Genomic DNA, 11,202 nt, shown 5'->3' with positions numbered 1-11,202 from the left:
GGCCGCGCCCACCCGCTCTCCGCAGCCACTCGGCCCCGCCTCTTTAAGGCGGAGCCGCGCTCGCCCGCTCCCCATTGGCTCCGAGAGCCGTTTTTTTAAGTAAAAAAATATTTAGGCCCCGCCTTTAGCAACCGTATTCATCCCGGCTCCCGGATTGGCTCCCGGGGAACCAATCGATGGCCGCCCTCTGCCAATGTAGCAATTTTCAAATTCGCACTTTGTGCCGCGGAGGAAGCGCCGCCGCCGGAGCAGCAGCAGCGGAGCCGGAGCCGCGCCGGGCCAGGTGGGCTGCGCCACGACCCGCCGCCTCTCCCGCGTCTCTTGGAGGGGGCCGCCGAGCGCTGCCTCTTGCCCGGCTGCGGGGCCCGGGGTCGCCCGGCTGCAACAGGCCGGCCGGGGCTCCGGATCGCGCCCCCCGGGCCAGCGCCAGGGCTCCCGCGGCGAGCTCTCCCTGCCCGAGGGCTGCGTGCCTTCCCCCGCCGCGGGGCCCGGCCTCCGCCGGCTGCCCCGGCGCGGTTTCCCCTCCCGGAGCGGACTGAGCTCGTGGATCGGTGCCTCCCTTCGCCCCGGGAGAAAGCGCCCCGCCCCAGTCCCGGCTGGAATGAAGGCCGCAACAGCGGCCCCGCCCCGCACATGCTCCGGAGACTCCACGAGGCTGCGCGCGAGTGGGCGTGCGTAGGGCTGCGCTGCGAGAGGTTGAGGCTCCGCGTCGCCCCTGGCTGCCTCCTGCTTCGGGGTGTCCTGCTGCTGTCACCGCCGGATTTCATGTTCTTTCCCCCGGCAAGGCAGGTCCTCTGCAAGCCAAGCAGACATCCACCTGGTGAAGCGGCCTTAGCTTTTTCCGCAAGAGTTGGACAAACCTGGCGCTGTTTGACTGTTGGAGTCCTTCTTTGCTACCCAGGGCTTGGGTGTGGGATCTGTGCCCTGTTCCCCCTTGCACCTGCCCTCTTGTGCTGGGCTTCTTAGCCGCACCTGGGTCTGCCTGCCTGTTTAATGTAGCACACTGCTGAGGTGACAATGTAGGGGAGCTGGCACAGGTCTCCCAGTCAAAGCTGCTCCCAGGGCAGAGTATCTGCTGGGGCCTGGGTGGTCTCTGAGAAGGTAACGTTTCCATCTCCCTCCTTCTCCAGACTTGCTTGGGGAAGCCGAAAGCTGGAGGGATGCCGCCCCCACGCAATTCCAAGAGCGTGGGCACAAAGCAGCCCTGGCCAGGCAGAGCAGTCGCTGTGGACAATGCTCAAGCTGAGAAGGTGAGTTAGGGTAGTGGGAGCTGCCCCTCCCCCACTGCTCCACATTGCATCATGTGCTGAGAATCTGTGGGTGCTCAGTACCCCACCCCTCACCTACCGGTGTGGACAGGTTGCTGCTCTGCCTTGCAGGAAAGCTGGGTAACAGCTGGTTGCTTGGGGCTAAGGCAGATGGTGTTGATAGCTGGTGCTGAGGCCTGGGGATCAGAGTTGGGCAACTGACCAGGAGCAGAGCTGTCAGGAGGCAACATTGTGTCAGTGGCAACCTCAGGAAGAGATTAGACAAATCCATGGTGCTGGGTGGATCTGCACATGGCTACTGCTCATGACAGCTGGGGAGAGCTTCCACGTTCTCAGGCAGTGTGCTGCTAATTACCCACTGCAAGCAAGCAGGGGCAAGGTGCTGTTGCCTTTAAGCCTAGGCTGTGGCTTTCTGGAGGCAATGGCTTGACGGTGCCTGGACGCCAGACTAAATGGCCACAAGTACAGCCTTGCTGCTGGATCAGACCAAAGGCCCATCACATCCAGCATCCTGTTCCCCACAGTGACCACCCAGAGGCCCCAAAGGGAAGCCCATAAGCAGCACACGAGCACAACAGCCCCCACCCCCACTCCTATTCCCCAGCAACTAGTATCCAGAGCCATGGTGCCTCGTGGAGTCACCTTTGATGAATTTGTCTCATCCTCTTCCAGAGCCGATCAAACTGCTGGCCATTGCTACACCCTGTGGTAGATAATTTTGTTTAGCTGTGCGCTGTGTGAAGCAGTCCTTCCTTTGATCTGTCCTGAATCTCCCACCAATCAGCTTCATGGGGCGACCGATGGGGGTTGGACTCAATGGTCTTATAGGCCCCTTCCAACCCTACTATTCTATGATTCAATGATGCTGTTGGGGTTCTAGTACCGTGAGAGAGGGAGAAAAATTATCTCTCTACTTTCTCTATGCTGTGCATAATTTTATACCCCTCTATCATATCCCCTCTTACTCAACCTTTTTTCCAAGTTAAAAAGTCCCAGATGTTGCAACCTTTCCTCACAGGAGTTGCTCCAGCCCCATGATCATTCTGGTTGCCCTGTTCTACACCTTTTCTGGCCCTACAATATCCTTGGCTTTTTGAAATCTGACGACCAGAACTGTGCACAATATCCCAAGTATGGTTGCTCCACAGACTGCACCATTGGACTTTGGTCCAGTCCTGAAGGGCTCGTCTCATGTGCTTATATCTGCTCTCGCAGGGTTCTGTCTTCTGTCCTTGTAAGGACCAGCCTCCAGGTGTATGGTGCAGGGGTGGGGGGCGTGCACAATTCAGGCACTGGCCTGTGCTGAATGTGGCCTGGGACAGGAGTGCTGTCCTGTGCTGACTGGCTTCTCTCCCTTTTGTCCTAGGAGGAGAGCTCTCAGACAAAGCGGTCCCCCTCCTCGCCCCAGGGGGCACCCAAGAAGCGCTCTGCCTTTGGTGATATCACCAATGTAAGTATGGACCCTTGTTCTGTGTTTTGTGCTGGATGGGGGAGCAGGGCCCAAGTTCTTCGTGTTCCAACTGAGTCATTGGCTTTGGGTGTATGGGCCAAGGTGGGAGTGGGGATCTGCTCTTTATGCCGCCTCAGACTTGCTTGCATCTCGAGGCTGGCTCTTTTCCCAGGGTCCGTCCGGGGCCAGCAAGGAAGCGTGGGGTGCCTCTCTGCCTTTTCTAAAACCAGAAGCCTCCCTCCTCTGCATAGGCAGACATGATCACAGCCTGCTGGTCTCTCCCTTGCAGGCTCACAAGACGCGGCACTTCGGAGGAAGGAAGGAGCCGGCAAAGCTGGTTTCCAAGAAGGCACCAAAGGGATTGCCTGTGCTGAGCATTGCCAAGAACAACGAGGTCAACCTGAAAAAGTGAGGGCCGGAGTGAGCACAGCTGGGCTGGCGGTGCCCCGCCTCCCCCCTCAGGCCACTGCCTGCCCTCTTGTCCTCGCAGCTTGAATACACTCATGCAAGAGAGGCAAGTGGGCTGGAGCTGGGGCTGTGCAGGCCCTGGCCAGATATGCTGCAGAACTGTGAGCCCTGGTGGCTTTCCAGGTGACTGCCCAAGGAGAAGTGTCTGCACCACTTGGATTGGTGGCTGCGTGTGCCAGCTGTGGAGGGGACGCTTGACCTCCAACTCTATTAGAGGGAGCTGATGGCGCGAGAGCTTTCTGGTCATCCGTGGTGGGTGGGGAATCCTTTTATACCAAGGACCAGCAACCCACAGGAAAAGGCAATCGGGAGTTGAGCCACCAATTGCCTTTTCTCTTTGTCCACCGCCCCCTTTGCTGTCCTCCCCCATGCCAGCACCAGCCTGGATGGTGCTAAGCTGCTGCTGCTGCTAAGAAACCAGACAGCCACCTGCCCAAGCAAGAATACCTTTGAAATGCTCTGCTCTCCTGCCACTGCCACTGCCCCACCCAAGGACGGACGCCCCACGAAGGAGTCCTCACTGGCCCGCTCCACGTAGCCCTGGCAGAAGAATTGGAGGGGCAGGCCCGTCAGAGTGAGCCAGCCACAGGCCGCGTGAAATTCATCCCCAGGCCCCTGCCACTGATCTACAAGGTGTCTTGACAGGCCTGAGCTAGCTGCAAAGGGAATACGTAGGCGCTCAATCCAGAGAGTAAGGTGAAAGCTTTAGAGTCCCAGTGCAGACTGGTCTGCATTTGCTGGCACACCTGGAGGCACCCAAATCCATGTGCCATCAGAGCTGTCTATAAAGGTTTGTTTGTTTGTTTATTTTATTACATTTATCTCCCACCTTTCTCCCATTGTGGAACTCAAGGTGGCTACCTGTGGTTCCCAGGGGCTCTCCCCTCCAAGCACTGATCAGACCCAGGCCTGCTTAGCTTCAGCAAGGTGGCTGCCTCATGTGCCTTCAGACCAGGCCCTGGAATAGGCTGGGATTTTTCACCCCCAACACCTCCGCCCTGCCTGTGTCTTCTCAACTGGGGCCATTGTCCTATCCAGAAGGGTCTAGGCTGCAGTTTGCTGCCTGGAGACTGGAAAGCAGCAGTTAAAGGCTCATAATAAGATGATAAAAGGCATTTCATCAAAGCTGCAGTTCTGTTATTACCCCTGCCATAAGAGTAAACCTGGAGACACCTCTCACTAATTGCACAGTATGACTTAGGAGCCAGTGTGTCGATAAACACTCTCTGAATTGTGACCTATGGCCCTTAGTTGGGTCCGAATCTGGTAGCACAAAGGGGGTTTCAGTATTTTTATTTTAGAATGTTTCTAGCCCTCATTGCAGTTGGAGGTAAAACTGGCTTCAACTTAGCTGTTTCTTGCGACATCATAGAAACCAGAGTGGAAGTGGAGGACAAAGCACAGATATCCTCATTGCGTTTCCAGGGGTGTCTGCAATGGCCCCAGCCCCACTCTCCCGGAGCTGGGGCCATGTTTTGGCCAGACTTACACTCAGCCGGGGTGCATCTGTCTGTCTCTCGTGGCAAGCTGAGGTCCAGAGCCTGCCAAGGCCTGAGGAGCGAGCGGAGGGCCTTGGGCTGGCATGTCTAGCTGGCAGCTGGCCTGCCTCTTTCCCAGCTCTATCTCTAACCTGCACCTGCCTCTTTCAGGTCCCTGAATAAGGTTCTCTCTGAGGATGTGCCAGCCGAGTCTGACCGCAGCGCCAGCAAGGGCCTGCCGGAGAAGGATGATCCGTCGCTGACGCCAGTGGAACCGGCGGTGCTGGTACGGAGGAGCTGCTCCCCTTGCTGCCCATGTGGACGGTGGAGATGAAGGAATAAGGGGGGGGGGCATCGCGGAAGCCTCCTCCTGGAAGGCTGGCCGTGTTCCTCTTGGCAACCTTGGAGCTGGGGGGAGGCGGCGTGTGGGCTCGTGGCACCTGGCTTTCTCCCCTCGGCACCTGGCTTTCTCCCCTTGGGAAGGCCCGGCCGTGCACTTGGTCCTCTGCAGTCTTGTTCTGCTTCTGGTTCAGCCTGCAGTGCTGAGAATCCGCCGGAGGGCTGGCTGTGAGCGCCGGGCCGGGCTCGTGGGCCCTGGCAGCGGCTGTGCAGGGTCCAGGCCCTCTGGGGCTCCCTGGGTGCCCCACTTGTTCCTACCACCCGGCAGGCGTCCCAAATCCGCAATGTGCACCCACGGGCAATGTCCCTGCCTGCAAAGTCAAACGGAGTTCCTGCTGGTGGGGGTTTGTCAAATCTGCCCTGCCATGGACACTGATGGGGAGCGCTGGAGAAGGTCATGGCTCAGTGGCAGGTCTTCTGTGCGCGTCCAGAGGGTTCTGCTCCAATCTTTGGCATTTCTTGGGTCAGGGGACTAACACAACAGAGGCTCTCCCTTAAGACAAGCCTTTTAGTTCACGAGTATGAAGAGCAGCCTCCTGCAACCTGGTGCCTACCAGATGTGTTGGACTACATCTCCCATAATCCCTATGATGGCTGTGGATTATGGGAGTTGTAGTCCAATACATTTGGAGAGTGCCAGGTTGCGGGAGGCTAGCTGAGAGCACCTAACAGTAAGTCAAGCTTCCAACTCTTCCGCACGTCTCTTTGAAACAGGCCTTGACTGGAACAAACTGTGTTTCGGCCCCAGCTCTCAGCTTAATTTCATTTCACTCCACTTGCAGTCCATGGAATCTAAGGAGCCTCATATGCTCAGCCCTCCGGCCTCAGTGATTACTCTTTTACCAGCAACAGTGATCCTTTGTGCAGGTGCCACCAGTTGAAGACATAGACAAGGGCCAACTGGAGGACCCTCACGCCAGTGCCGAGTACGCCAAGGATATCTTCACCTACATGCAGGAACGTGAGGTAGCTGCTGGAGATGGGTGCTGGCTTTGGGGTGGTTCCCTTACTCCAGTGCTCAAGCTGCCACCAGCCAGGGGATCTAGAGCTCTGGATTAGATCCATGGATTCTAAATGCATAATGAATTTTTATTCTGAATTCAGTGATCTGGAATGAATGGGGCAGAATAACTGACTGGGAGTTGTCATCCAGTTCATCTGGAGGTCTGGTGCTTGCGGGAGCCTGCTCCAGATCGCTAAGGTTTCTCTCCAAACCTCTGGACTAGTTTGGGATCATGGGAAATGAGAACGGAGATGGTCCTGCTTCCAGAAGAGAGCGGGCTTCAGCCCACCTTCCAGCACCATGATTCTGGTGCAGACTGTGCGGCCCTCCTGGTTAGCCCCAGAGTGGGGTGGTTCTCTGCGAATTGCTCTTCCCTGGAGAGGCTTTGGGGGACTGCTAGGTGTGTGTGTGTGTGTGTGTGTGTGTGTGTGTGTGGAGTGTGCCTTGTGGCACCATTCTCACTGGCTCCCTCCTTTCGCAGGAGAGATTCTTGCTCCCGGACTACATGCAGCATCAGCCAGACATAACCACAGACATGCGGGCCATCCTGGTTGACTGGATGGTGGAGGTGCAGGTGAGTGCCTGTTCATACCTGTGGTGAGAAGGGAGTTCCAGCCAGCCAGCCAGCCACGTGCTGAAACATGCAGTCCTTCCACTTGGGGCAGAGGGAAGAAAGTTGTAGATCACACGGCAGGATGGTGGCAGCAAAGGAATTAGCCATGGTGTAGTACTTGCTGAGGGGAAGTCCTCAGTCTCATGGCCAGCAAGGGGCGAGGCCATGTCTTCCCTTCCCTTGAAAAAGCCTTGGCTTGGTTCTAGTTGTCATTCTCCAGTGTGCAGCACTTTCCCCAGGGTCTTCCAAACCTTAAATTTCGGAGAGGTGATTGTGGACACGTTCTGGCTGTACTGCAGATGCCTCAGTACTGCTACTTCCCTGAGAACTATGTAGTGGGGGTGGGGGGAGGGGAGTGTTGTGTCCAGCACCAGAGAAGGGTTGGAGCTGGTGCTGTGCCAGAATTTGTCCTCCAGTTTCTTGAAAGTGTTCTTCTCCCATGAAAGAGGCCTCCATTGTTCTGCCTCACTCTCAGGGTGTTCTATAATTTATTTTTGTGATGTTTTGAGTTTACCTGATCACTGCAAGGCAGCCAAGGGTGCTGCATGTTTGTTATCTTTCTATTACACATCTCTCCATTGCTCTGCAGCCTCCCAGGCTGCCTGCACTTCCTGATCTGAAAAGGCCCTATGGGAAGAATTACCTCATGACTGGGAAGCCAAGGAGGCTGCAGGCTGCTGGAGAGATGATTGTACAGTGAAAGGCAGGGCACTTGTGCACACTCCTCGGTCACCTCCTGAGTAAGGCAAGCACAAGAACCCTGAACCCAACCCATGAGAATTTCTCCAAAGTTTTCTTCTCCTTTGAATTTCTTTTTGGAAGCTATTTCTTTTCTATCACATTGAATGGGAATGGTAGGAAGAAATGTGGAGGAAACCGTCAGCACAGCACGGGATGGGCTGGAGTGCTACAAAGGGAGATGGAAGGCGAAAATCCAAATCCTGCTCCTGGCAGAACATGCTGAGAGCCCACAAGAGGAAGCAGCCTTCCTTGGCCACGGCTCCTCTCTTACGGGACGGCTGCCTGGAGCAGGGCCCGCCCAGAAGCTCCCAGGCTCAGCGCCTTGAACTGGCCCCTCCAGTGCATGGGACCTTGGCAGCAAGGCTGGGAAAGACCCATCCCACCCGTGACCCTCACGAGGCGCTGCCCTTTGGAGCAGGCAAGCTTGGGCTGGAGGGGCCAAGGGTCTGACTCTGCTCTTGCCTCCTGGGCTCCTGCAGGAGAACTTCGAGCTCACCCATGAGACGCTTTACTTGGCGGTCAAGCTGATGGATCACTACCTGGTGAAGGTGACCAGCATGCGGGACAAGCTGCAGCTCATTGGCTCCACAGCCATCCTCATTGCTTCCAAGTTTGAGGTGAGTGCAGGCAGGGGTGCTTGGGCCCGGAACCAGATGGGGGGCTGGCCAAGAGGGACTTGAAGCCAATGGGGGGAGCACCAGGGCCGCACCCCTCCCCTGGCCGCACCCCTCCCCTGGCCGCACCCCTCCCCTGGCCGCACCCCTCCCCTGGCCAGCACTGCCAGGCCTGTGGCTACCAAGCTGGGTTGCCTGCTGTGGCTTCCTCCACCACCTCAGGGGCCTGGGCACGCCCTGTTACACGGGCCCTCCCCGAGTCCCTGTCCAGTTCTTTGGGCAGGTAGGGCCGAGTGACTCTTGCACAGCCAGCCCTCGAGCGCCATTTTCCCCCTGCTGTGGAGAAAGAGGTTCTGTGTTTCAGCACGGGGGGCTCTTCAGAGGCACGGCACAGGTCGCCTCTCTGCCTCGTGCTCTGAACCCCCATGCCAGCACCTTCAGGCTTCCAGGCCTCTCTAGGCCAAATTCCCTCTGTCCCCATCGCCAAACGCCAGACCCCTTTCAAAAAGGAAAACGGAGGTTGGCACAATTCTGCCTGTTGGGTCAGACTGTGGGCTGGGCCTCCGAGCGCTGCCACACTCCCGGCCCCTGGGTCTGCATGCCCGAGGACAGGGGCTTTCCTCGCATCAGCCCCTTTGGGTAGGTTGGCACCTTCCGGGGTCAGCCTCGGCCAGGCCACGCTCCTTGTGGGCCCACGTCATTGACCCAAAGAGGTAGCCAGTAGCCTCGCCTTTGCCTCCCTGTCTCTCAGGAGCGCTGCCCTCCCTGTGTCGATGACTTCCTGTACATCTGTGACGACGCCTACAAGCGAGAGGAGCTGCTGTCCATGGAAGTGAGCATCTTGCAAACGCTCCACTTCGACATCAACATCCCCATTGCATACCGCTTCCTCCGTCGGTTTGCCAAGGTGAACAGCAGGGGCAGGGTGTCCTGGGGCAGGAGGGTGGGTGGGTAGGGTGGAATCATTTGAGCCTTCTCCATCCTGCTCCTGCATTTGAGGGTGGCCACTTGGGCCCGGACAGGTGCCGACCCCTCCTGCCTTCTCCTGGGGCTTCCCTGGGTGCCAGATTCTACGCTCCATGGTGCGGGGAGACAAGACGGCGGGGTGGAGACAAGGCTAGATTGTTTTCTCCGCAGGTCAGTGCGCGATTGCTCCTTCCTCTGAGTAGCAGAATAGGAGGAGGCAAAACAAGCACACTTTGTGCTTGGCGCTGAGGCCAGGTGCTGCCCTGGCTCTGAAGCCTTGAGTGCTAGCAACGTGAGGATGTTCGCCTCGCAATAAAAGCTAGGCTTCTTGGGATTCTGAGCTGTGTGTCACACATCCCCCTGGGCATATGGGCTGAGGCAGGGTGGAGAGTGCAGCTGCCCATTCCTGGTGAGTCCTCGTTGGCTGTGTTTGGAGAGCACAATAAACCCTGGTTTATCACGACAGGAATGGAGCCCATGGGAGCCTGGGGCTCATGCGCTCCTCCTCTGGCACAGCCGCAAGGCGGAGAGGGGACGCTTCCACCTCCGTTTTAGGTTAACCGCAGCCGCAGCTTAGCATGTTGTCCAAATCCTGTACTGTGGAATGGCTTCATGGGCAGACTTGTAACTGGCCCAAAGGTGGGCCTGGCGCAATGTTCCTTTCTTCTTGTGAGTGCTGCCTGGGGCCCCTGCTCAGGAGGTCTTCCTGCCCCTTCCCGCCGCAGTGTGCGCATGCCACCATGGAGACTCTGACACTGGCCCGTTTCATCTGTGAGCTGACTCTGCAGGAGTACGACTTTGTGCAGGAGAGCGCCTCCCGGCTGGCGGCCAGCTGCCTCCTCCTGGCGCTGAAGATGAAGAAGCTCGGTGCCTGGGTGAGTGGCTGGCGTTGGAGCCCCTTTTCGAGCAGAGTAGGGAAACCCCACCAAGGCACCCTCCTCTTGGCACCAGGAATCTGGCCAGGGTGTTAGTGCAGCGGAAGGGGGCAGGATCGAGTGGGGCAGGGGCTCGGGAACCTCTGCCTGTGGGCCATCATGCCATTCCTGGCAGGACAAGGTGGGGCCACTTTGTCCCTTCTCCATTGCAGAATCCCACACTAGAATATTACAGCGGCTATGAAGCCCAGGAGCTTCCCCCTCTGGTGAAGAGGCTCAACTTCCTGCTGACCTACCATCACGACGACCGGCTCAAGGCCGTGCGCAGCAAATACGCACACCGGTAGGGTGTCTCTCTCCCCTTGGGCCGCCAGGGGTTTGCTCAAACACCCCCCTGCTCAGTGGTATCGTGGCAAGAGGGTTTGCAGCAGGTCCCGTGGAGGTTTCCCCCTCCCCGGTGCAGGGGAATGGTTGGGTTTGGGGGGTGGCGTGCGTGGAAGAGGCCGATTTGTAGAAACCTGTCAGAAGCTAATATCTTTAAGCTGCAGGCTCTTGCTCTGTAAAGACAAAATTGTTAAGGGCAACACTTGAATGTTAGAACGGTTGTTGATTTTCCTTATGGCTCTAATATGATTTAATTGTGTGAACTGAAGAGCTTGAGAACAAACCAAACGTAGCAGGTGCTTGTGGAGGAAATGGGCCCTGACCCTCCTCCTCTTTGGGCACCCCTTCTCCCCCACTGCCCGGAGCCCATCTGTGGTGTGCTGACGCATGACAGCTCCCTCCCCGTGTCTCCGCCTTGCTTGCAGGGTCTTCTTTGAAGTGGCCAAGATGGCACCCATGGACATGCTGGAGCTTGAGGAAGCTCTGCGAAGCTAGCTCCGGCTGGGCAGGGCACCGGGCCTCGGCAGGCAGCCCCCGGCCCAGACGCGGCGGAGGAGCCGGACTGTAAATACCCTGTAAATAGAGATGCCGCTTAGCGGGGAGGCCTGTGTCTACCCCCTCTTTCTTTTTTAGTTGTGGGTGGTAGAGAGGGAGGGGGGTGGGAGAAAAAAGTAAAAGCAACTATAGTGTTGTAGGGAGGGAATGGCATGGACAAAGAAAAGAAAGCTTTCAATAAAAGAATTTAAAAGTACTCCCCTTGTGGTCATTGTGGCCTTACCTGGGTGCAGGAAGGAGCTGGGCTGTGGAACCCCCGACTCCCACTCTGCTCCATCTCGCCAGGGCCCTTGGAGGAGGGCAAGCAGACACCTGGCTTGCATGCAGGAGGCCACCAGTTTGCCCTCTGGAGGATGCTAGGCGCCAGGCGGCCATGGGGAAGCCACCC

At 57.5% G+C, this 11,202-nt stretch overlaps 1 protein-coding gene across 2 annotated transcripts; it reads left to right on the top strand.

Annotated features, from left to right (window-relative positions):
* The first annotated feature begins 220 nt into the window (after positions 1 to 220).
* On the top strand, positions 221 to 11,009 carry CCNB3 (cyclin B3). Of its 2 annotated transcripts, none has more exons than XM_084813295.1 (12): positions 221 to 283; positions 1,131 to 1,250; positions 2,635 to 2,718; positions 3,008 to 3,126; positions 4,836 to 4,950; positions 5,931 to 6,029; positions 6,548 to 6,640; positions 7,900 to 8,037; positions 8,786 to 8,941; positions 9,726 to 9,875; positions 10,088 to 10,218; positions 10,685 to 11,009. In XM_084813295.1, exons 2-12 carry the CDS (start codon positions 1,161 to 1,163, stop codon positions 10,752 to 10,754), a joined length of 1,245 nt encoding a protein of 414 aa, XP_084669421.1. In that variant the 5' UTR covers positions 221 to 283; positions 1,131 to 1,160; the 3' UTR covers positions 10,755 to 11,009. The 2 variants fall into 2 exon arrangements, with proteins under 2 accessions (XP_084669421.1, XP_084669423.1); XM_084813297.1 differs by having other exon boundaries at positions 9,789 to 9,875; positions 10,685 to 11,003.
* Positions 11,010 to 11,202: the final 193 nt, after the last annotated feature.

The sequence above is a fragment of the Heloderma suspectum genome, chromosome 9, assembly GCF_057233095.1.
Source record: "Heloderma suspectum isolate Gila_16-S chromosome 9, 16-S_ref, whole genome shotgun sequence".
NCBI lineage: Eukaryota > Metazoa > Chordata > Lepidosauria > Squamata > Helodermatidae > Heloderma > Heloderma suspectum.
This window is presented reverse-complemented; position numbering and strand designations above follow the sequence as displayed.